Source organism: Aedes aegypti, chromosome 3 (genome assembly GCF_002204515.2).
Source record: "Aedes aegypti strain LVP_AGWG chromosome 3, AaegL5.0 Primary Assembly, whole genome shotgun sequence".
Lineage (NCBI taxonomy): Eukaryota > Metazoa > Arthropoda > Insecta > Diptera > Culicidae > Aedes > Aedes aegypti.
The window spans coordinates 293,415,617-293,439,502 of record NC_035109.1 but is presented as its reverse complement, the minus strand read 5'-3'; the positions used below and the strand labels follow the sequence as shown (position 1 = coordinate 293,439,502).

General features: G+C 39.8%; 1 protein-coding gene across 1 annotated transcript in view; it reads left to right on the top strand.

Moving 5' to 3' along the window:
• The window catches only part of LOC5577412 (protein stum), a 218,157-nt gene that overhangs the window by 60,588 nt on the left and 133,683 nt on the right, over positions 1 to 23,886 (top strand). Inside the window, exon 3 of the mRNA XM_021852101.1 lies at positions 20,006 to 20,597. Coding sequence (XP_021707793.1) covers positions 20,113 to 20,597 — 485 coding nt within the window. The 5' untranslated portion in view covers positions 20,006 to 20,112. The remainder of the gene's footprint in view (positions 1 to 20,005; positions 20,598 to 23,886) is intronic.

Genomic DNA, 23,886 nt, shown 5'->3' with positions numbered 1-23,886 from the left:
CAGTAGTTATTTTCTTCTGCTCGGGTAGTAGCACCAATTTTTGTCGCTTCCATACATCCGGGAAGATTCCTTGATCAATGCAGCTTTGCATCGTGGTTCTGAACATGTCCGGATCCGTGTTCACTGCCACTTTTAAGGCAACATTCGGGATACCATCGGGTCCCGGTGCCTTGTTTGACGCGAATGATTTCACGACTTCTGCCAGCTTTTCGTTCGTCACTCTCGCCACTTCTTCTCCTTCATCTGCCGCATACGGCGCTGGGGGCCATGGGCTTATGGGATGGTGCGGGAAGAGTACATCGATTATCGATCGCAGCAACTCGGGCGATTTCTCTTGGGGCGCTATGGCTCCTTTGGTCTTAGCCATTACCACTCTGTAGGCGTCACCCCATGGACTAGAATTGGCACTCTCGCATAGACTTTCAAAGCATGCCCGTTTTCGACTCTTGATTTCCTTTTTGAGAGCCAACTTTGCCTCTCTGAATGCTGCACCGCGTTCCTCTCTTTGTGCTTCTGTGCGTGCGCGTTGCATTCTTCGTCTAGCCCGAAGGCAGATTGCTCGAAGATTTGCAATTGATTCGCACCACCAATACACTGGCGGCCTGTTCTCTCTAGGAGGGGCTTTTCTCGGCATGGAAGCATCACACGCTCGTGATATCATAGCAACTAGCTCTTCACCGTTTAGGTCCAGAGTGTTTCGTTCGCGCCTCAGGGCTTCAGTGAATACTTCGCCGTCGAAGCGCGCTGTTTTCCATCCTCGTGCTTGGGTCGAGTTACATCGCGCTGCCTTCCGCCCGCCTGGTATTATACTATAGCGAATCGATTGATGATCGCTATGAGTATAACCGTCATCAACGCGCCAGTTCATGGTACCTAAAAGGTTAGGACTACAAAACGTCACGTCGATGATCGATTCTGCACCATTTCTGCGGAAGGTACTCACTGTACCCACATTTGCCAGCTCTACATTTAATGCGGCCAGGGATTCCAACAATAGCTGGCCTCTTTGATTGGTGCAGCGGCTACCCCACTCCACTGCCCATGCATTAAAGTCGCCAGCTATCACTACTGGCTGCCGATTAGCTAGTTCGGCCATCATCCTGTCAACCATGTGGGAAAATTCCTCAATCGACCACCTTGGGGGCGCGTAACAACTGCAATAGAACACGCCGTTGATTTTTGCTATCGCAAAACCATCATTTGAGCTATAGACTACTTCTTGGATTGGGTATCGTCCTGTCGTCCCTATAGCTGCTAGCTGTTGAGACCTATCCGCCACCCAGTTCCCGTTGTTGGCTGGTATGCGGTATGGGTCCGATAGTAACACCACGTCAGTCTTGGTTTCCGAGACTGACTGCCAAAGCAGCTGCTGGGCTGCATCACAGTGGTTTAAATTTAACTGTGTTACTTCCGTTTTGGCTGCTTTGATACTCCGCTTGTGCCCGGACATTTGGGTCCGCCCGTTAAGTGTCCGTTGTCTGCTCTGTCGACACATATTAGGCACTTAGCGATTTGCTTACAATCGCTTGCCCTATGGCCTTCAGCGCCGCATTTTCTGCACATCTTACTTCTGTCGGGACCATTGCAATTCCACGACTTATGGCCCTTCCCGAAACACTTGAAGCAAACTTCAGGAGGCTGTTGTATGCTCAGCCGGCAAACCGACCAGCCTACCTTGAGTATGCCCAAGTTCTTCGCTTTGTTGGCCTCTGCGACCGGCAGCCTGATCGCCGCCACCTGGGTGCCCTGCGGGCCCTTTCTAAGGTGGATGGCCTTACTGGCTACGTCGATGTCACACTGCTCTTTGAGGGCAGCCGAGACCTCCGCTGCATCGGTGACCTCATCCAGATTTTTACACTGGAGAGTCGCTTCAGCAGTAAGGGATCTTACATCAACCTCGTCACCAAGTACTTCTTGTGCCAGTTGCTTATAGACTGCACCCTTTTCCTTGGCGTCCTTCTTTAAGACTAGGATCATTTCACCAATCCTAGTTCGCCTTATGCTTCGCACGTCTGCGCCCAATTGCGATAGCTTCTCTGTGCTTCGCATCGCCTTCAGAACCTCGGCGTATTTTGCTTCCTCCGTTTTGATAACGAGGGCTTCGCCTAAATTCCTACGTTTCGCTGTTTTCGGTTTAGCGCTCTCCTTGGGCTCCGTTTTCGGTTTACTCTGTTCAGAGGCGCGTCCACGTTTGAAATCATGGGTAGGACAAACGTTGGCAAACATTAAAGCTAAAAAAAATAACTCTTGACTGGAAATTCAAAGTTACTATATTTAAGGGGCTCAAATGCGTAGAAGTGTAAGTTACATGCTGGTCGGTTTTGAATTGAGGAAATTCTACTGTTTAATAGCGTTCTTGTGATATCTTCAGATGATGTATCCGCTCAACAGAAAATAACATGATTCTAAGAAGACTGTTTTTGTCATTGACGCCCCTTTGCTACTAACCTTTTATGTCTTTACAGGGCTGGTAGCGATTGAGTTCCTTAAAAATAGGAAATAAGAGACCTCTTGGCAGAAAAAGAGACTAAAAGAGTAAAAGAACTAAAATATACGGAAAAAAGTTCAAACGAGAACTGAGAAAACAAAACGAAACCTAATAAGAGCCGTAAGATAAGAGTTTGATTCTTTATAGCTCTGATAGGCATTTCTTTAAGATCCAAGACTTTTTTGAGAATTCCTCGTGACATTACGACAAGTATTACTGTGTGCGTTTTTCTCTAGAAATTTCATCAGAAATTTATTTAGGTATTTGCCCTAATATTCAGATGTTACTCCGGAAATTTCTAAAGAAGTTCATTTAGTGATTATTTTTCAAGGATACTCCCCACGAGTTTTCTTGGGGAATTCAATCACGAATTTTCCTATGGAATTTTTGCACGAGTTTTCTCAGGGAATTTTTTCAAGAATTTTGTTCAAAATACCTCAAGAATTCGACTTGTTTTTTTTTTTCAAGGAGAGCAACAGAAATTAAATATATCCAAAGATTATTTCTGAAATTATCTTAATTCCTCTAAATAATCTTTGAGATTTTTTTCAAGAAAATCCTAACTTCTTCAATATGTTATCCAGCGATTTATCCATCGGTTTCTCAGGGACATCCTCTAAGATTCTCGGAGAAAACTTCTTCTGAAATTAAATCAATAACTTTTGCAGGTTTTTCTAGGGATTTCCTTTAAAATTCTTTTTCACGATTAATATATAATTTGAATTAAGGATTTCTCCAAAGATACTTTCAAAAATTGATTCAGAGATTCCTTCTTTGAAATTTTATTCTACAGAAATTCCTCCAGTAATTCTTTGCGATTTTCTTAAGTAAGCCTTGATTTTTTTAAGAATTAATCCAGGAATGTCTCTAAGGAAATGCAAAGGATTTTTTGTGAAAAATAAATCCATGAGGTATTTTTAAAGAAAATCCTAGAGTAACCTATGATAAAACTTGTGTAATTTTTGAAGTCAGCCTCAATGACCAAGGATTTCTTAAATAACTGCTGAGGAAGGGTTTCTGAAATAACTCTTGGGGAAGTTTTAGAAGATTTTCTAGATAACTTTTTAAGATAATCGTAAAAAAATCAATTAAATCCCGGGAAGGTTTTCCGCAGGATTTTCTGTAGAAATTTATTGAAAAGCATTGGACCAAATCTCTATAGAAATTTGTGTTTGAATAATCGGAGGAATTATTGAAAAAAAAATGATGCAGTACAAAATGCTGTGAAAACTTAAATTAATTTTCGAAGATTGCAAGGGATTTTTTTTTTGAGACTTTTTTGTTAGAAATGTTTGATAGAGCAGCAAGAAAAATTCCAAGAAAAAATTGATTTGTTCGAAGAATTCCTCATGAAATTTTGGATATCTGTTAGGAAAAATGGATGAATTTTTACAGGAATCCACATGAACAGGAGGAATTCTCATAGGATTTCTTGAAGAAAAACATTAAGCTATATTTTTCAAACACTCAGAAATAAACATATGCGGATTTACTCCAATGAAATTTTGTAGAAATTTTAGGAATATCTCCTGAAGTAACAATTAGAGGATTCGGTTGTAGGATTAGTGAAAGTACATCGCAGAAAATTCTAAGACAGTTTAAAAAAAATCAAAGAAATACCTGAAGAAAATACTGAAGGTAGTAGCTTTGGAGTTCTCAAGGATCTCCTGGAGCAAATTCTGGAGAAAATCTGCTAAGCACGTATAATCATCCAATGATTCTTCAATATTCTTCTGATAATTCTCCATGGATGATCCATAAACTTCTCAAGAATTACTTCCAGGAGTGTATATATTGAACAGATAATAAATTGTTTAATTTGTTTTTTTAAGTTTTCTGATAATCTTGTATTTTTTTTTGTTGAGTCGTGGGTAGGACAATCCTTTGACTGTCCTACCCAGGTATTTTTGTGCGTAGTACATGTCCTACCTGTCCTATCCACTTCCCGCGCCACTGACTCTGTTTTTTCTTATTTCCAACTCGTATCCACGGGTTGCTGTTGCCTTGCGCCCGTGGTTCCTGTGGATGCACTGCCTGGTTCCGGTTAACCCGTGGCTCCTTTTTCTTGGCTTTCTTGGCCTTAGGATTGGTGTTGGCCTCTCCTTTGTTGCCATGTCCTCTTGATCGCGGGGCTTGGCTCGTGCCAGCTTTTCCGCTTTGGAGGACGGCCGCGTAGGTCACTTTTCCCTTAGCAACCATACGTCTTTTCGCCACGTATTCATCCCCGGAAGCTTCCCTCTTCCGCATCGTGTATCGAATAATATCATCAGATATATTCGCGTTGCCTGTGAAGGAAAACACTTCGGTCGGACACGACCTAGTGTCTTTTTGGCCTTCTACCTTGCCCAGTTGTTCCTTGGCTTTCTCGTAGTCCTGCTTTGCAGCTAGGACTGATTGTCGCAATTTCAGTAGACTTGTTTTCAAGTCTTTGCTGATATTTGTTTTGCTTTTAACATATTCGATGATGACATCAAGTTACTCAGCAGCTACCTGCATTTTAGGGAGGTACTCCCTATTGCGATCCATGGCCTCGATTAGTCCCGGGCCATCGGTCACCACACATGTTGCACTGGAGCGGCCAGTGCCTGCCGTCGTCACAGTATCTAGGCTTTTGCCCACACTGTTTTCAATAAAGTTGGTCGCCTCCTTCCTTGGCGGGAACCTTAGCCGGTTACTGATAGGTCCAGAAGCCTCTCCTTCACATTCCGCTAGTTGTTTGTTTTGGTTGATCATCTCTTATGGGTCCCCCTAAGAGCCGCTATCCATCTCCGCTGGAATAGTCGCCTTTATAATCCCATGGTTATCTATGCAAGCAGGGAGGCCATGCTAGGGTTGACATAGTCCTTTATGGGGTACTATGTTCAGAGCCGGATCGGCGCAGGTCAGGTAATGGCATCTGAGCCTACTCCCGCCCAGTTGGAACAACCAGGCGACGGATTTGGAACGTACTCTAAGGCCTGCCACGGTTTTACGGGACGGGGGCAGCCTGCGCCATTAACCCACTCGCCGTTTCGGGCCAGTGTCACCCGACCCTACTAAGGGAGTAGAATGTCGCCGCTGTCAGCCTCAAAGCATATTATCCAGTACATATACCGTTACTTGTCCTTTGTCGTGCGCTGCCAGTATACATAATTGGGGCCGTACTGGTGTTGGTCCCAATGTGCTCGAAGCACTCGTACTCGTAATTCCATGCCTTGTCCGTTTGTATCGCGACCAGTATGCCATAATCAGGATCTCACTGGTATCAATCCTGATGTGCCGGTTGGCACTCCTGTTAGTTTGGGCTAGGGTACTTTAAGCGGCACCGGTCGCTGTGACAGAGTTGCATTCGGATTTTTGTGGTTTTTATGAAGGTTCATCAGAGCCCACTGCGAACTTCACCACATCCTGGGCAACTCCCCAACTCGCAGAGGTCCTGGGGGGGTCCGTTAAGCCCCTGGACTGTCGTCCCTGCTGCCCCAACAAAAAAAAACGCATAATGCGAAGCCATAAGGGTGAAAAATTTAAACTAATTTACAACATCCTTATAATCCCACCCTTATTTAGCCTCAGGTTTGAGACTGAAGAAGGGAAACCGATTGTCTCGGAGAAACACAAGGTCACCTGCACCATTGCTCCGGGTAGCACAGGAAGGGCACAATACTGTAGAGGGCGCCCTGGTACTCCACAGGCTCCGTTTGCGGTTAGGTTTTTTTTAGACCCCCCTAACCATTCATTCTTAGGCACGGTAAGCTTAAAGCGGCATGAATTAGGGGTCACCTGTGAGATGGACTTATACCACCGGAACAGGCAGTCCGTAGTGTTAATTCTTAGCCAATTGAAACAACCGCTACCGACACTACACGGCTATCTAGGCTGTTCGGGAAAAGGAAGTTAACATTGATGATCAACTCCTGACGTGCCCAAACAGCCTAGCTCTGATAGTTGGTATGTGCATAAGCACCTTATTCGACCTGATGCAAAGTGCTCTTCAGGTAGTCAAGAGTTGGTGTCACCAATATGGCCTTTCGGTTAACCCGAATAAAACAACTATTGTTCTTTTTACGGAAAGACGAAACCGCGATGGAATTCGACCTTTACGTCTTTTGGCACTGAAATTAACTCCTCTACCGGCAGCTTCTTTTTTTACCGCAAGAAAAAAATTCAAATCGCGATAACTTTTTTGTTTCTCGGTATTTTTGCACCATTTTTTCACAAGTTATCAAAAAACTCTTCTAGTTTGAGGATCCATGTCGATATTGATGATTGGTGATCTGGTTTTAAAGATATTCCAATGCTCCTTGGGGGACCGACATTTTCCATACAAAATGTCTTAGGCGGCCATTTTGTTTTACGTCAACTTATCGAAATAGTAAAATGTGGGCTATACAATGCTATGTAATAAGGAGCTACTCTGAAAAAATCATACAAATTGGTTAAGAATTCGTAGAGATATCTGAAAATTACGATATGAGGTTTTTTGAAGTTTTTAAGATCTTTATTTGGTCAGCTTGGTACCAACAACATAAATGCTCATTACTCAAAGACGGCTGCTCCAAATTGCTTCATATTTTCACAACATACTCTCATTAATGTATTGTTCCAAAGAGTGAACATCTGAATACGTTAAAAAATCTGTAGCCTAAGATATATACGTGGGATATGATTAAGCGTCGGCCCCCCAAGGAATTTTGGAATATCTCTGGATCCAGATGACCAATGATCAATATCGACACGGATCCTCAAACTAGAAGAGTTTTTTGAGAACTTGTGAAAAAATGGTGCAAAAATACCGAGAAACAAAAAAGTTATCGCGATTTGAATTATTTTCCTGCGGTAAGAAAGGAAGCTGCTGGTAGAGGGTTAATGTGACTGATCGAGTAAAGTATGTCGGAGTCATTCTAGATTCCAAACTTTCATGGACACCTCACATTGATTTCAGAGTCAAAAAAGCTTGCATGGCCTTTGGTCAATGCCGGCGAACCTTTGGTAAAACTTGGGGCCTCAAACCCAAATATATCAAATGGATTTACACAACAGTTGTTCGACCAATATTGGCATATGGATGTCTTGTGTGGTGGCAAAAGGGCGAAGTGAGGACAATCCAATCAAAATTGGGCCATCTCCAAAGGATGTGCTTGATGGCGATGTCTGGTGCGTTCTCTACAACTCCCACAGCAGCGCTCGAGGCCCTTTTCGACGTTGCGCCACTACACATATATCTTAAACAAGAAGCACTTTCTTGCTCTTACCGTTTATGGGTACTGGATCTACTGGAGAAAAATCCAGTGAATCGTAGATCTACACACACTTCGTTGTTTCCACTTTTGGTAAATTGGGACAAAATGCTCCTTGCTCCAAGTGATCTCACAATTGCTTGTCACTTTCCTTACAGGACACTTACCACACAATTCCCTTCACGGGAAGAGTGGACGTCTGGCTATTTGGAAAGAAGTATATCAAACAATATAGTATGTTACACTGATGGCTCCCTTCTTGAAGGTAGAGCTGGTACAGGAATATATTCTCGTGAGCTAAGGCTGAATCAGTTTTACTCACTTGGTAGAAACTGCACCGTTTTTCAGGCGGAAATATTTGCTCTTATGTGTGGAGTGCCATCAGCACTTCAACAGCGCGTAATGGGTAAAGTCATATGCTCTCGCTTCAGCCAACTCAAGGTCGAAGCTTGTTATCGCATGTCGAACTCAAATTGAGGAACTGAATTCAGTCAACTCTGTAAACCTTGTATGGGTACCTGGCCATTCTTCCATCGCTGGAAATCAATTGTCTGATGAGCTAGCTCGCGATGGAGCATCGCATGACTTCATTGGCCCTGAGCCGGCTATTCCAATTTCGAAGTGCTGGGTAAAGCTTTAGATAAACTCTTGGGCGGCAACTCAGCACAAGCAATATTGGAATAGTTTGGAGTCGTGTCGTCAAACAAAATTGTACATTACTGAGCCATCTCCAAGGGTGGCGAAGTATTTAACAAATCTGTCAAAGCAGAATTGCAGTCTCTTGGTCAGAGCGTTGACAGGCCACTGCCGACTTAACTATCACATGGCAAATATTCAGCGTGCTGACTCATTTGTGTGTGATAGTTGTGACTCCGATTATGGAACTTCGTATCACCTGATATGTAACTGTCCAGTTTTTGCGCAAATGCGATTCCAATTACTTGGTAAACACTTATTAAGTGAAACTGAATACAGAAGCCTGAATCTTCAGGACATTCTGTTATTCTTAACCCGCTGTAGTAATGAGCTATAGGCTCTCTTTACGCTCATGCGTTTTGCAGTGCCCTTTTTAGGGCGCTGTTCGAACCCATTGTGGTATGGAGCTACATGCTCTCATTTCGCTTATGCGATCTTCCCTCTTCAAGGGACCCCATTCCTATTTCCTCCCATGGATCTTTCCCTTCCCTTTCCTCTCCCATCGGGTAGATGATGAAACAGGCTCAAATATGGCGATGGCACAAATCTCCCAACTGGTGGGGAACGTGCCTTTGGAGCCGGCCTTCTGATACCTGATACCTGATTACGTTAGAATTATATGTCCAAATGTCTAAAGAGAAAATATTGTTAATGTTTCAAAATGTTTTTTGTTATTAATTTTGATTCCTCGGGAGGCCCCCTTCATCGGGGGGCTCGGGGCATTCGCCCCCTTAACGGGGCATTTGCCCCCTTACCTCTTAAAACAAACTAAATAAAAAGCGTTCCCAAATTTTAACCCAAATACATCAATTTTACACCTGAAGTCCAAAAAGTAGAACATTTAGAAATATTATTCATGCCTGCCTAAAATCAACGATGAACCCATTTTGCGTCGTTTTACGCTAAGAACGTGCCAACGACATGCGCCTCTTCGAGTCATCAGCTGAGAAATTCCCTTGACTCTAGCCAAGGGTTTTTGTGTTATGACTAGGAAGGTAACCAGCAGCCTTGTGGACAACCACTCGTTGACTTTCTTTCAGCTTTTCGTTTGATTTTATGCTACTCCGTACCAAACAGCATTGGATTACTCATGGTCGCAAACGTGACACGTGCAGTTTATGAGTGTATGATTATTATTTAGTGTGATACGGTGTATCTTTGATATAGAGTCATATATGACAGCATATATGCTGTATCTCAGGTTTGTTGCAACTTCTTCTCTCTTCTATACACAATGGCCGACGAGGCCGCGAAGTTTCTCAAAATGAGTTTAGAAATGACAGAGAGTTGCGCGAAGAGGCTTCTTGAATGATTGTTCTCCTTCGTCTTCGACAACAGCCTCTATTTGTTTTGCTGATCTGTTCGATAGATAGACGGTTTGACAGATCGAGATTTGGTTTCACTCTTCGCGCAACTCATCATTTATACACTCTGAGAAATTACGAAATATTATTATTGTTCACCACTTCATAGGATTACCTCGAAAAGGATCAATGGCTTCAAACCCATTCCCAAATGAATGAATCATTCAAACTTTCTAAACATTTTACGAGTGTGAGCGAACAAGTTTTGGAAATAGTATCAAGAAATACCCATATTTACTTTAATACGTTGTTATCAAGATTTCCCTGCCAGTTTAACCGATTTTCGAGATATGATATTTTGGTGGTATTAAGTAACAAACAAAATAGACCCCTTAAGGTGAAACATCTCGAAATCCAAAGATGGCCGGCACAATGGCTGACTTCTCCCCCTACTCACGTTTTCAAAGGCACAAAACTGGAGAAATAGTTAGCAAACGTTCCTGATCTTCTTATTTTAGGCTTTCTGCTAGTGCACAAAGCCAAAATAAAAAGTGCACTGTTGTGGGATGCTTTCTTCGCGAGATTTGTGCCTTTGAAGTTTTAGTGCAATCTTAGAAGTTAATTCCAAACTGTTTCACCTTAACTCTTTCAAAGTAGTTTTACTTCACGGAACAAGCCGAAAGTATAATATTTCGGCATAAATTGAATGAGTTTAGCAACATGGATAAAGTAGAAAAGATAATCCCCTAACACTCCACTTATTTTCAAAAAGAAACTTTTTCCATAAGAAATGTTAAAAGTCAAAATCTAGATAAAATTTACACAAGTTTTTGCCTGCGTTATGATCTCAAATAGAGTGATTCCAAGCAACAGCACCAAAATTTGGTAAATTTTTTAATTCATTTTTTTCTATTGAGCTGAAACTTTGCACAGTTTTCCAGTTCCATCTAAATCGTCATTTTCCGATATCAAATCTTCAAGTTGAGTCACGACTAACTTTTCAAAAGGGTGTATGTGAAAATGGTTCAAAAATATTCAAAAAGCTGCACAGCAAAAACGGTTCGTTCGATTGTTAGACAACTAAAGAAACAAAGTTAGACAACTAAATAAAGATTCCAAAAAAAATACACACAGTAAAAAAAAATTTTTTTTGCATTAAAAAACATAATTTTTGACACAAAAACTCAAATATCTCAAAACCCTATCGGAATACCAACGTAATTTTTTGAGGGAAAACGGTCCATTATATTAGCTATCTACACAAAAAATTTGGTGATGGTAAACCAATAAACAAAAAAGTTATGACATTTCAAACATGTCACAATTTTCACATTTAGTAGAAAAAAAAATTTTTTTTCGGTGTAAATTATTACGGGAACCGCAGTTTGTTGCTGATTTTATTGTTAAGGGCCTTGCGTGAATTAAACAAGTCGTTTTCATGTATTCATTAGTATTATGTATATTATATGTATAAATATTATGTATATGTATAAATATTATATGTATATGTATAGATGTATAAATTAAAATGAATTAACAGATTACACGAAAATAAAAATTATTTTTTACCAGGATATTTTTTTTTAGAGTATGATCGATGAGTTTCTAAATGTTATATATAAACTTTAAAAGTTTTGGATTTGGGTATGCGTTATGAGATCATGAAAACATTTTATTAATACTTATTTATTTATTTATTTATTGTTATTCAATTTTTTTACAATATCGAACACTTTTGCATCATTATCAGTACAGTTCGAGTATAGTTTTGCTTTAATTTTATTTTCTGACAATGGAATGAAACAGTGAAATTGTTGGGTTCCTTGGATCGTTTTCGCGTTATTATATTGCTCGCTGAGCTCTGATGCCGTTAATTCGTACTCTTCAGTAGTAGTAAAACAAAATGATAATTTTGTTAAATCTTCTTCTTTTCTGCGATTCGCCCAATCAAATAGTTCTTTTGCAGTTTTAATTGGATGCTCACGTTCTTTGGCTAAACTTGCTCTTGTGGCCATGCGCTTTATGGTTCCTCCAATAGCATCACAAGGACCTTTGCCATGTGACGTAGCAAAGAAATGTCATTCTGCATCAATTCCGTACTTTGATTTAAATTGACATAGGCTCGAAAAATTCTTACGGTTTTTGTACTGCGATGCTGCTCCATCAGACATGAAATATATCTTTCTGATTTCTTTATCCTTATCAACGCGTAAAAAGTTAATCATTTTGGCAATGAACAAATTTACAGATACTGAGTCGTGTCTTAAATCTTCGGAAATTACAATAAAACTAAAATGTTCGATTTGCGTACTTCCATTGAAATAAATAACGAATGGATGAATTGTAACTTGTTGTACGTTCCAGTGATGGGACTGCACTTCATCTTGCAATACAAAGCTATAGTTTTCAGAAAAATCACAAATGACTAAAAATTCACCATCTTGTAATGTATTTTTCGTATTTTTTAAAAAGCGGGATTGCTCTGTTTTAATAAAGTCGTGAGGAATTAAACTTTCTAATTTCAAGCAAAAAAATGACACAAACTCATCTACAGGTTTTACAATAGTTTCTAGGTCACACCTATCCGTGGTCACCCATTGCTCAAATGATAACTGATCAATATAATTTTCTTCAAACTCAGCGAATAAAGTATTTTCCAATGATGAAGAATCTGGACAATCCGAACAAGATCGTAGATAGCAATTTGATGTTGTATTTTCACACAAAAGACTACCAGTTAACATTTTAATATCCTTTGATAAATTGATTCTTTTCAAACTATGTAAGATTAGGTTAATATTTTCGTGTGTTGTGCACACACAAACATTATGTGTTCTTGAACTGGATAGAAGATTGCATTGCCTTGGACGAAGGCTTGCAAATGAGGAAAAACCTACCTTAATATTTTTGTTAATTTCCTTGAAGCGTGTATACGCTTCTTTCAAAGTAGTCATCATTAATCGTTTTTGGACTGCTTGACGCTTTCCATCTTTTTTTTACAGATACATAATCTTTTTGGCCAGGCATAGCTCTACTTACTTCATCGTCTTCAAAATATTGAATTATTTTTTCTTTTGTCTCATCTGTTAATGAAGTACTCGACCTAGCATTTTTGGTTGCAAGACAGTTATTTTTGAATTGTTTTGCCTCTTTTGCTGTATTTCTATTGGTTTTGAACTCATCAATGGCGTCTTGAATAGACCACGAGCTTGGCAGCATCGACAAAATCAATAATTTTTCTTTCCTTGTTGTGGCTAGATTCGAGAACCTTTCCTTCATATTCATAATTACCTCATCGTAGTCTGTATTTTCCACATCCTCAGGTCCTAATTTGAAGAGGTTTCTTCGTACAGCTTCGTTGATTTCACGGTATTTTTTCTCGGGATAATTGACGTAACCCATCTTCGTCCATTTAATCGGAGTCACTTTTATTCCAGCTATCCCTTCGTTGAAGCGTTCGATGTTGACCTTCTGGATGCACTCATCTTCTGATTGATTTGTTGAAACAGATGTCGCTGATGGTACCGTGGCAAGACTATCTGCACTTGGTACTTCTGGTAACTCCTCAGTTGTTGTCGGTGCATCTAGTAATTCCTCAGTTGTTGTTGTTTTCGAACTTCCTGCAACCTGATCCACCGATGATGTACAGATTGCCCGTTTGTCAACGTTTAAACGGCAGGACGTACAAATGCGTAAATTTGTATTCAATGTAGACATTGGAGCATAACCAGCCGCTTTCAGTTTATCTATGGTGCTTTCGGTGAGATTTCGTAGCTCTTTCGAACACTTTTTTTGCAAACGGCCTGCAACAGTTGAGAAAGCGACTACTCATGTTGCTCGTTAGATTTTAATAAACAAAATCACTTTTAAGTTTTTACTGACTAGTTTGGTGTCGTTTGCTTGACTGAAGAAAAATTTTACAATTAAATCTTTTATAACCATAGTGGTAGTATATTTTTAGCTTTTTCGTGAGTATGTTCATGGTATGTACCTATCATGTTTTTGATGTTGTTGAAGTTACTCGCTTTCTCCCAAATATGATTAACAAAGTCTATTCTCTACCAAGGCGGGTCAATACCCTGGTGTAATCAGATTTTAACTTTGTGGAGAAAACCAGCGCCGAGAAAACCGACCTGCTTTACGTATACTAGATCACCTGGGTATAGACCCGCCTTGTTCTCTACGAGGTAAACTTTTTGCAGGTAAACTAGTCGTATACCTGTATAGAAAACTTTTTTTGTAGCTTTTGTCTTCAATATTAGATTTCTTATAGGTTTCTTTTATCAAAAGGTTTCAACACTATTGAGAGAATTTTTCTTCAGTTACGTACAATAAAAAATATGACACTATCAAGACTTTAGATCACAACACTGGATCGCGTCTATCTTTCTAATAGATGCTATAATAGTTATGAATAATTAAATAAAATATCATGAAAACAACTTGTTAACCTCATGTGGTACCCTTAACAAAAAATTCAGCAACAAACTGCGGTCCTAAAAAAAATTAACAATGAAAAAAAAAAAATTTCACTAAGTGTCAAATTTGTGAAATATTTGAAATGTCATAACTTTTTTGTTTATTGGCTTACCATCACCAAATTTTTATGGTAGATAGCTAATATAATGGACCGTTTTCCCTCAAAAAAATACGGGTTTTGAGATATTTGAGTTTTTGTGACAAAAATGATGTTTTTTAATGCAAAAAAAAATTTTTTTACTGTGTGTATTTTTTTTGGAATCTTTATTTAGTTGTCTAACTTTGTTTCTTTAGTTGTCTAACAATCGAACGAACCGTTTTTGCTGTGCAGCTTTTTGAATATTTTTGAACCATTATCACATACACCCTTTTGAAAAGTTAGTCGTGACTCAACTTGAAGATTTGATATCGGAAAATGACGATTTAGATGGAACTGAAAAACTGTGCAAAGTTTCAGATATTTTTGAAATGGTCGATCAGAATCGACTTGCATGCCTCCGTGGAATCCCTCAATAGTAGTGCTCACAAGAACACTTAGCTAAGTAGCCGACTCTGTCCCAGTGGGAACGTTAATTCCAAGAAGTAGAAGATTTGCTAAACCAAATTCAGTGTTTTTATTCAATAGAGAAACTTAAAAGAAGATGGAGTACCATGTACCTTCTATTTCCGCTCCTAAATGCTTATCTTTGACAGTAAGGTACCGCGGGGCAAGTGGGTAAATGGGGTAAGTGAAAATAATGTGTATATTTTACTGAAAATATGAATTAACGTTTCAAAATCATGCGTAAACCGTTGAGGCCATTCAGAACATTACGGTAGGTAAGAGATTCCTGAGATTTTTCAACCATTATTGCATAATAGAGCGAAAGATTGTTAACCTGTTAACTGGTACTCCGTAACAAGTTGGCGGCGTGCAATCTTATTTTAATATTTTCAGTGGAAAAAAGTTACAGAAAAAAATATTCTGTATCACTTCAGAGTTGTCTCCTCTGACAATTTTAAACTGCAATAAAAAAAGTTTTAGAATTAATTCGACATAGACCTAAAAATAACTAAATTGAAACACCGTCAATTTTCCAATCACGTGGGGTAAGTGAAAAGTTTCTCATTAGAGATTGAATCTGTGTTTTCTCTCTAGGTAGCTATAAGTATACAAGGTTCGCAATTATCTTAGAACAACAGAACGTGCTTATAATTCAAGAAACACTATACTCAAAGCGTTAAATGCTATTATCATGGCCAAATCATGGAACATCTCTTAAAATAAGGTTGCCAAATATTACGATATTAATATGTTTACTTCGGACAGCCGATTAAAAGGAAGACGTTGATTGAAAAGTTCCAATATAAGAGTACGTACGGAAATCTCGTGGAATGTCTATGTAAAGCTAGTTCAAAACATAAAAATGGGTTATAGGTGTATCCACTTAAAAAAGTATCGAACTGAGAAGACGTGTAACTTTTTCGCAAATCTTCACATCAATTTGTCCATCTAATACAATTTCAAATTATATGTAATGTTTAGCTTTTCGGTAGGGTCGATGTACCAATAGCCGCATAGCTAAGAACAAATATTCGTATAAAATCTAAAAATAACGCTAGCGTCATTATTTTTACATCATCTGAAAGCTTTTTATCTTGGTTTTGTGGGAAAAATATGAAAACTGCGAAAACTCATATGTTTGCATTTATTATCGCTTGTGCCACTATAGGAATACATGTGCCTAGTAGCACTATTTCTAATTTCTGTTCCTATAGTAGCACTTACATCACGGCGTTGGCAAAATACTTATCAAAACCGTATTTTTACAAAACTTTTATATTTTTCCTACAAAGTGTGGATCAAAAGCTTTCGTTTGATGTAAAAAAAGTACTTAATTCATTAATTATTTCGTTTAAAAAAAATTGTTTCTCTCAGTAGTGCTACTATAGGAACAATAGGTTTACTATAGGCGCAAGGGAGCTCAAATTTTAAGCAAAACTAATTATTTCGATCATTTTTTGAACAAAATCAAGCTGTGTATCAATGGTACTTAGATAAATAGGTCCTGACCTTCATGTCAAAGAATATTTTGAAAAAAATCATAGCAAAACGGCCGTAAAAAGCCACTAGTGCGACTATAGGGGACTGTCCACTAAGGGAACACTGACCCTAGTTGTTAAACTTCCACTCGGCTGGTTGGCCGTAAACCACGATTCATAATTAAAAACAAGTATTTATCGAGCAACGGACTCATGTTCCGTAACCGGTCGTTTGAGAACATCGCGACCCATTGGAAGCCCACACAATAGAAACCTCAGCCAGCGCAGTTGCTGGCTAGTGTAGTGTGCTATTCCTATACCTAAAAAACAATGCGCTCTCGGGCTAGGCATTGGATATATATATAAAGCGTTGTGTTTGGATGGGCATCTAATTCTTCCGAAAGAGGTGCACTTTGCGAAAAAGGACCACGTGATTATTGAGCTGAAATCGAATTCAGGTTAACTTCTGCGTTCATGAGTCCTCTCATGGCGTAGTGGTAACGCGCCCCAACTAGAGATCGGGGAGTCGTGAGTTCGATTCTCACTGAGAAGACGTGTAACTTTTTCGCAAATCTTCACATCAATTTGTCCATCTAATACAATTTCAAATTATATGTAATGTTTAGCTTTTGGGTAGTTGATAGATTATTATTTTGCCGGATAGCTCAGGATCCTGACCACTTAGGGAGATGGCGTCTTCGGCAAGTTGTTCAGTAGCTCAAGCGCCTAGCCTGTGGAGTATCAGGGCGCCCTATACAGTATTATGCCCTTCCTGTTCTACCCGGAGCAATGGAGCAGGTGACCTTGTGTTTCTCCGAGATAATCTGCTGCCCTTCTTCAATCTCAAGCCTGAGGCTAAATAAGGGTGGGATTATTAATACGTTGTAATTAAGTTTAAATTTTCACCTTCATGGTTTTGCATTATGCGTTTTACACAATGTATTCTGTGCTTTTCGCTTTTGTCGACTTTTAAGAGATACCGATCTGGTTTTTTCGCTGGTGGTCTTTTTCGTGCTGAGATTGCGAAAAGCTTAATCCTGCCTAGTTTGGGTAGTGGCTACCGTTAGGATAGCTTAGTTAGACCAATCTTCAGCATAAAAATCAGCAACGATCAATCTTTGTAGACTCATGCAAATGGTACAGCTCAAGTGACACTAGTTCAAAAACCTTACTTTTGTGAACTTTTATCTAGGTAACCTTGTGGACCCAGTTTTTGCTACTTTCAGAAACATGGAATGGCAAACTCGCGTGACATGCCTAGTGCATGCGTGCTCGTAAATAGCGCTGACGTTGCTACACTCATTTCTGAGTTAAAAATCAGAGATGTATGTGCTGTCACAACTGATATTTCTGTTGGTGACCTCTATAGGAAATACGTCTTTCGTTTTGTGGTGTATTTACCACATGATGAACCATCCCCAATGGATGATTTCAAACGAGTTGTCGTTCGCTGCCTACACTGAAAATAATCTACACGTTCGATCCTAATTCTTTTCAACGTGGATCTGTCGTGTCGAATTGCAAGGTGAAATGACGTGTAAAACTTGTGATTCTGTGAAGGATTGACTTTGGTTCGATAGCAAAGTATTTTACACATGATTTGAACGTGTTTTACAATGGCGATATCCATCACTAGTAGAACTAGTTTGCCTATCATGACAAGAACTCACATTTGCCGTCCACGCGTAACATGTCAAACACACGTGAATTTTCACTAATTGTAAAACATATCGATCGATGGTGTAAAACCAGTCGCTATCGGCAATCGAAATTAAAATGTAAAACACGTTAATTTACAAATTATCGAAAACTTTGCAGTAGGATTTATTAGCGATTGCTTAATTTTCTCCAAAAATAACATGGAATTTGACATGTTACGCGTGGACGGCAAATGTGAGTCCTTGTCATGATAGGCAAACTAGTTCTACTAATGATGGATATCGCCATTGTAAAACACGTTCAAATCATGTGTAAAAGACTTTGCTATCGAACCAAAGTCAATCCTTCACAGAATCACAAGTTTTACACGTCATTTCACCTTGCAATTCGACACGACAGATCCACGTTGAAAAGAATTAGGATCGAACGTGTGGATTATTTTCAGTGTGATCATCGCTACATTTCAATATGAACATATGAATGTAAATTCGCAGACTTTGCATTTGTTATACTCCACAAACTGGGAATTGGTTGTGACCAAATACCATGTATTCTCTCAGTCCATTGGAAATCCTAGTGATTTGGATGTTTCCACTTCCGGTGAATTGGGACACAATTGTCCTTACTTCGAGTGAACTCACAATTGCTTCAGTACATTCTGTTATTCTTAACCCGCTGTGGTAATGAGCTATAGGCTCTCTTTACGCTCATGCGTTTTGCAGTGCCCTTTTTAGGGCGCTGTTTGAACCCTCTGTGGTATGGAGCTACATGCTCTCAATTCGCTTATGCGATTTTCCCTCTTCAAGGGACCCCACTCCTATTTCCTCTCATCTCTCCCTTCCCTCTTTCCTCTCCCATCGGGATCCTGAGATATCCGCAAAACAAAAGTTCCATGCTCACTATTTTGAATCTCATAACTTTTATAATGATAGTCCTTGAGCTGATGAACAACTTTGACCAAGACGCCACCTTTTTGAATATTATAATCAAGAGCTATCCGCAAAACAAAAATTCTATGCTCACTAGCGAGGCCTAGAGGCGGAATTTTGAATATCATAGCATTTATAATGTTAGCGCTTGAGCTACCGAACAACTTTGCCGAAGACACCACCTTTCTGAATAGTCATTATCCAGAGCTATCCGCAAAATAAAAATTATGTGCTCACTAGCGCCGCCTGGTGGCGGAATTTCAAATCTCAGCTTTTATAATGATAGTCCTTGAGCTACTGAACAACTCTGCCGAAGGCGACATCTTTCTAAGTGGACAGGATCCTGAGCTATCCGGAAAACAAAAAATCTTTGCTCACTAGCGCCGCCTGGTGGCAAAATTTCGAATTTCATAACTTTTATAATGATAGCGCTTGAGCTATTGAACAACATTGCCCAAGGCGCCATCTCTCTAAGTGGTCAGGAAAGGACAAACAAAAGTTCTATGCTCACTAGCGCCACCTGGTGGCGGAATTTTAAACTCATAGCTTTTATAATGATAGTCCTTGAGCTACTGAACAACTTTGTCGAAGGCGCCATCTCTCTAAGTGGTCAGGATTCTGAGCTATCCGGAAAACAAAAATTCTATGCTCACTAGCGCCACCTGGTGGCAAAATTTCGAATCCCTTGGTTAGAATAATGATAGTCCTTGAGCTACTGAACAACTTTGCCGAAGACGCCATCTTTCTAAGTGTCCAGGATCCTGAGCTATCCGCAAAACAAAAATTCTATGTTCACTAGCGCCACCTGGTGGCAAAATTTCGAATTTCATAACTTTTATAATGATAGCGCTTGAGCTTCTGAACAACTTTGCCGAAGGCGCCGTCTTTCTAAGTGGCCAGGATCCTGAGCTATCCGCAAAACAAAAGTTCTATGCTCACTAGCGCCGCCTAGTGGCAGAATTCCGCAATTGAATGGCCACCATATGTTAGCCCTTGAACTACTGAACAATTTTGCTGAACATCATGATCCTCTATTTTGAATACTTTTTAAGATTATGATCATTTATAAAAACGGTCGTTAATCTGAATTTCGGTCGTAAAAATGTGGTCAGAAAAATAACCGTCGGTAAAAAAACGGTCGTAAAAAGAGGTTGAAGTGTATAAGAGTGTGATCACCACAATAGTAATTCTTCTGATATCCTTCATTTACAGATGGCTGACGACGTCAGGGATTGACAGCGCCGCAACATACACACCAGTCCCCACCAATCGACAAACGGGCGTCATCCGCCGGTAGATTAGTGCCTCAGCGCCATGCCATGGGTATGAACATGTTCAGCCGGAACGATGAGCGCTCGAACGCAACAGCCTCAGCTGGACAGTCGCGATCGCGGTTCGACTTCTACTACAACAACAACACGATCTCATCACCGTCATCATCGGTGGAAAATCAAGCTTACTCCGACAACCAGACCAGCCTTTTCGGGGACCCGGTCCTTCCGGCAACTCGCCATGCCGATCTACTGGAGGGCGGGGATCTATACCAGAACCTCAAGAACAACATCGAACTGTACCATTCGAAGCTGTACAACGAACAGGAGAAGCAACGGCAAGCTGAACGGGATCGGATGTTCAACCAGTTCACTGGCCAGCGAGGATCGTCTTCGGCCACAACCAGCAGCAGCGGGGCAAAGGTTCCCTCGCTCAGCAATACGAACGTGACCAACTATGGGGAGGATCCGGCGGCGCAGAAGTTTCAACGGACGCGGTCCGCCAATTTAAACCTGGATGCGATTGGAAACCGGTGAGTACCAGTAGGGGATGCGTGGTTTAAATTCAGACAGTAAGATAGGACAGAAAGGAGTCTCGGGACAACTAATAACCACAATACGTATTTTACGTGCTGAACTTATCTTAACGAACAAGCTATCAAACAATTGAGGGCAGCAAATTGTTATGGACCAATGTACGAGTTCACTAATTTGACGTTTGAGCGGTGCCGAATTCACACCGCTCAAACGTCAAAGAGTGAACCCGTGCATTGGTTCATTGATAAGTCTTCATTATTGAGGTTATGTTAAGTGTGTCATGTGGATTACCACCATGACATTTGTAACATTTGTTTGCAAGGGGTTATGGGAGAGGTAAGGTCTGAGATTTCTTAAGCACCATACATTTTTTTTAATTTCCGTACAGAACATCTTATTGTAGGGGGAGGGTTGAAAACCCCCGAAAATTGCCTTACGTAATCAATGGACAGCCCTCAACGATGTTTACGTCTTCAAGAAGTCAATTTGAACTTTAGGCAAAATTTTTAAAAATTCATCAGACATTTGAAAAAAAAAATGTTTTGTAGTCTACGTAGACAATGGATGAACGCGGAAAATGACGAAATATTCACGCTAGCCCACGGGAAGTGGTGATTTTTTATCCACGTGTTATATGAACGGCAGTCTTCTTAAGGAAGGGTTACCTTAATACTTCCCATCCCAAAACAATTCCAGAAACATTCGAATCAAAGTCCACGGTTCGAAAAAACAAGAATAATTTTGAAATTGAAAATGTTTATCAAATTTGACGTCAAACACGTGTCTCGCTGCTTTGAGGAATTCGCCTAAATGTTTGTATTCACTGAAGGGTAAGGGTAACTTAACCGGTCTTCGACCGGTACATTATGTTACAGTGCATGTTCTGCCCCAACAGAAATGCCAACTTACTTTGCGTGAGAAAAATGACTTGAAATAGCCTACAATTTATAAAAAGCTTACCAAACAGACAAAAACCATTCGATGCAGAGGTATTCCACCACTGTTTATTTTAGCCCAAATTTGTTTGACATTTTCCAAAAGGCCATCCCATCAGAACCGTATGTGGGTAGTCAGGCTTTCCGGTCCTCAGTGGCTAAATGTAGCCCATTTGGTTCTCTTAACCGCTTTTGCTGATTACCCCACCGCATGCCTAATCTAACAATAGCCACCATCTGGCCTCGAGAAAAAAGTTTAACCCCAACCTAGGCAACAGCAACGGCTGCTACTGAGGAGCCACACTCAGTCGTTTTCTCTCCCCCTGTTCGTCATTGATATTGAACGTTGTCCTCCACCTTAGCCCTTTCAGGGCGACTGTTTTTTTTTCTACACAATTTTTTTTTCTCAAGAATTTAAGTTTTGCTGTTCATATGTATCATCAAAGTAATTGAAAAAGCAAAATAGGGGAATTTACCCCAGACAACCGAAATGTACATATAACGAAATCCCTTTTGAGTTATGCGAGGCTGACATGTGCAAAATTCCACGTGCACGATGTTGCGAAAAGGGCGTACAAAAGTGGAGGCGATATACGTGCATACATTAAGTGATGAAAAATGGCATACAATGCGAGTGTATAAATTTTCTACCGAACTAATCTGAGATCTTTTGCGACTTAATGATAATAAATGTTGATATGGCAGCAACTACGAATTGATTGGACTTACTTTGTACGAGTGTACGGGACGAAACAAAATGTACGACTCAGAAAATAGAGTTTTATGCGAAGAAAATCATCAATCTGACGATTTCATCCAAGATAAGATAATAACTGATTTTATCCTGGTACTTTTTTAACATAAATAGGTATATATGATAAGCATATAAAAATCAAAAAAACGAAAAACACATCATAACATTGGAGTGAAAGCTTTTTATATTTCAATAAAAACAACAAAAAAATTGGCTACCAAGACCTAACTATACGATCTGTAGGCAAGGAATGTCAAATCCCTAGCACCCCTTGTTTTATATTTGATACTTGATGGGCTACAATTCGCTACGATGCATCTGCGCCGAATGGATATGAGTCTTCTCTACTGGGTTCGGTCCTTGGCCAATCGATTCCAGTCGCCCTGAACGTTAAGTGCCCTTTAGTCCTCCTCAACTGCAAAAAGCCATCGTGTGCGATGTACCACGAAGTTCGCGGCCTCGTCCGGGTTCTCTGTTGAATATTATCTTTGCTTGTCGCTCTTCCGGCATACGGGCAACGTGACCAACCCAACGCAGCCTACCGTATTTTATGCGCTTGCAATATCCACCTCTTTATACACTTGGTACAACTCGTGATTCATGCAACGCCACCAGATGCCGTTTTCTAGTTTAAAGCCGAATATTGTATGCAGCAATCTACGTTCAAACACCCCGAAAGCTCTCCGGTCGACTTCCTTCAATGTCCATGATTCTTGGCCATATACACTGAGACAAAAAAACTTAATAATTTCTTAAGGAATAATTATGATTTGGGGCCACAACGATTATTGTTAAAAAAATTTAGTTTTACTTATGATTTTGATGAAGATTTTCAGTAATAAATTTCATAAGTCATTCAATGAAATTCGGTAATAAACGCGATGATAATAACTCAACTCGAATTATTCATCGATAGTATTGTTCGCCTTTAATTTCAGGCGTGCTCAAAAATTGACATGTTTTGATGACATGTGATCAGTTTTCGATTAACTTGTAGCCAACATCAAAAGCGGAGTAGTTCTTCTAGCGATTGCTATGATAATTATTGTTAAAGAATTCAAAGCACTCACTTATGAAACTTATGATCCCATTTTCGAAATATTTAAGCGTGTAATGAAACCATAATTTGGCTGGTTCATAAGTCTTGATTTATGGAAAACCTAAGTATTTTTGCCTCAGTGTAGGACAACCGGAAGGTTCAGTAGGGGAACTGTGGGTAAAATGAACAGGGGGGGGGGGTAAAAAGAACAGGTTTGTGTTTTACGGTAATTATGCTATAAATCTATGCAAAACATTGCACCATCCTTAATCCTCAAACAAAGGAGCTATGTCGACAACTCTAGCGCGATCTTGAACTGTCAAAAGCTATAAAAATAAACAAAACAAAGTTCTCTTCACCGTTTTTTCATATGATGTAACATTATACTCCAGGAATTTAAGGTTTTTATGACTAAAATCATCAAAAATCTATTGAACTGCGTAGCACATAATATCTTCGAAGTATTTATGATAAGTAGACGGAAATAGGAAGCATTTTTATCTTCTAAATTCTTAGAACAAATGTTTTGAATAGTTTGATTCTTTGAGGGTAAAATG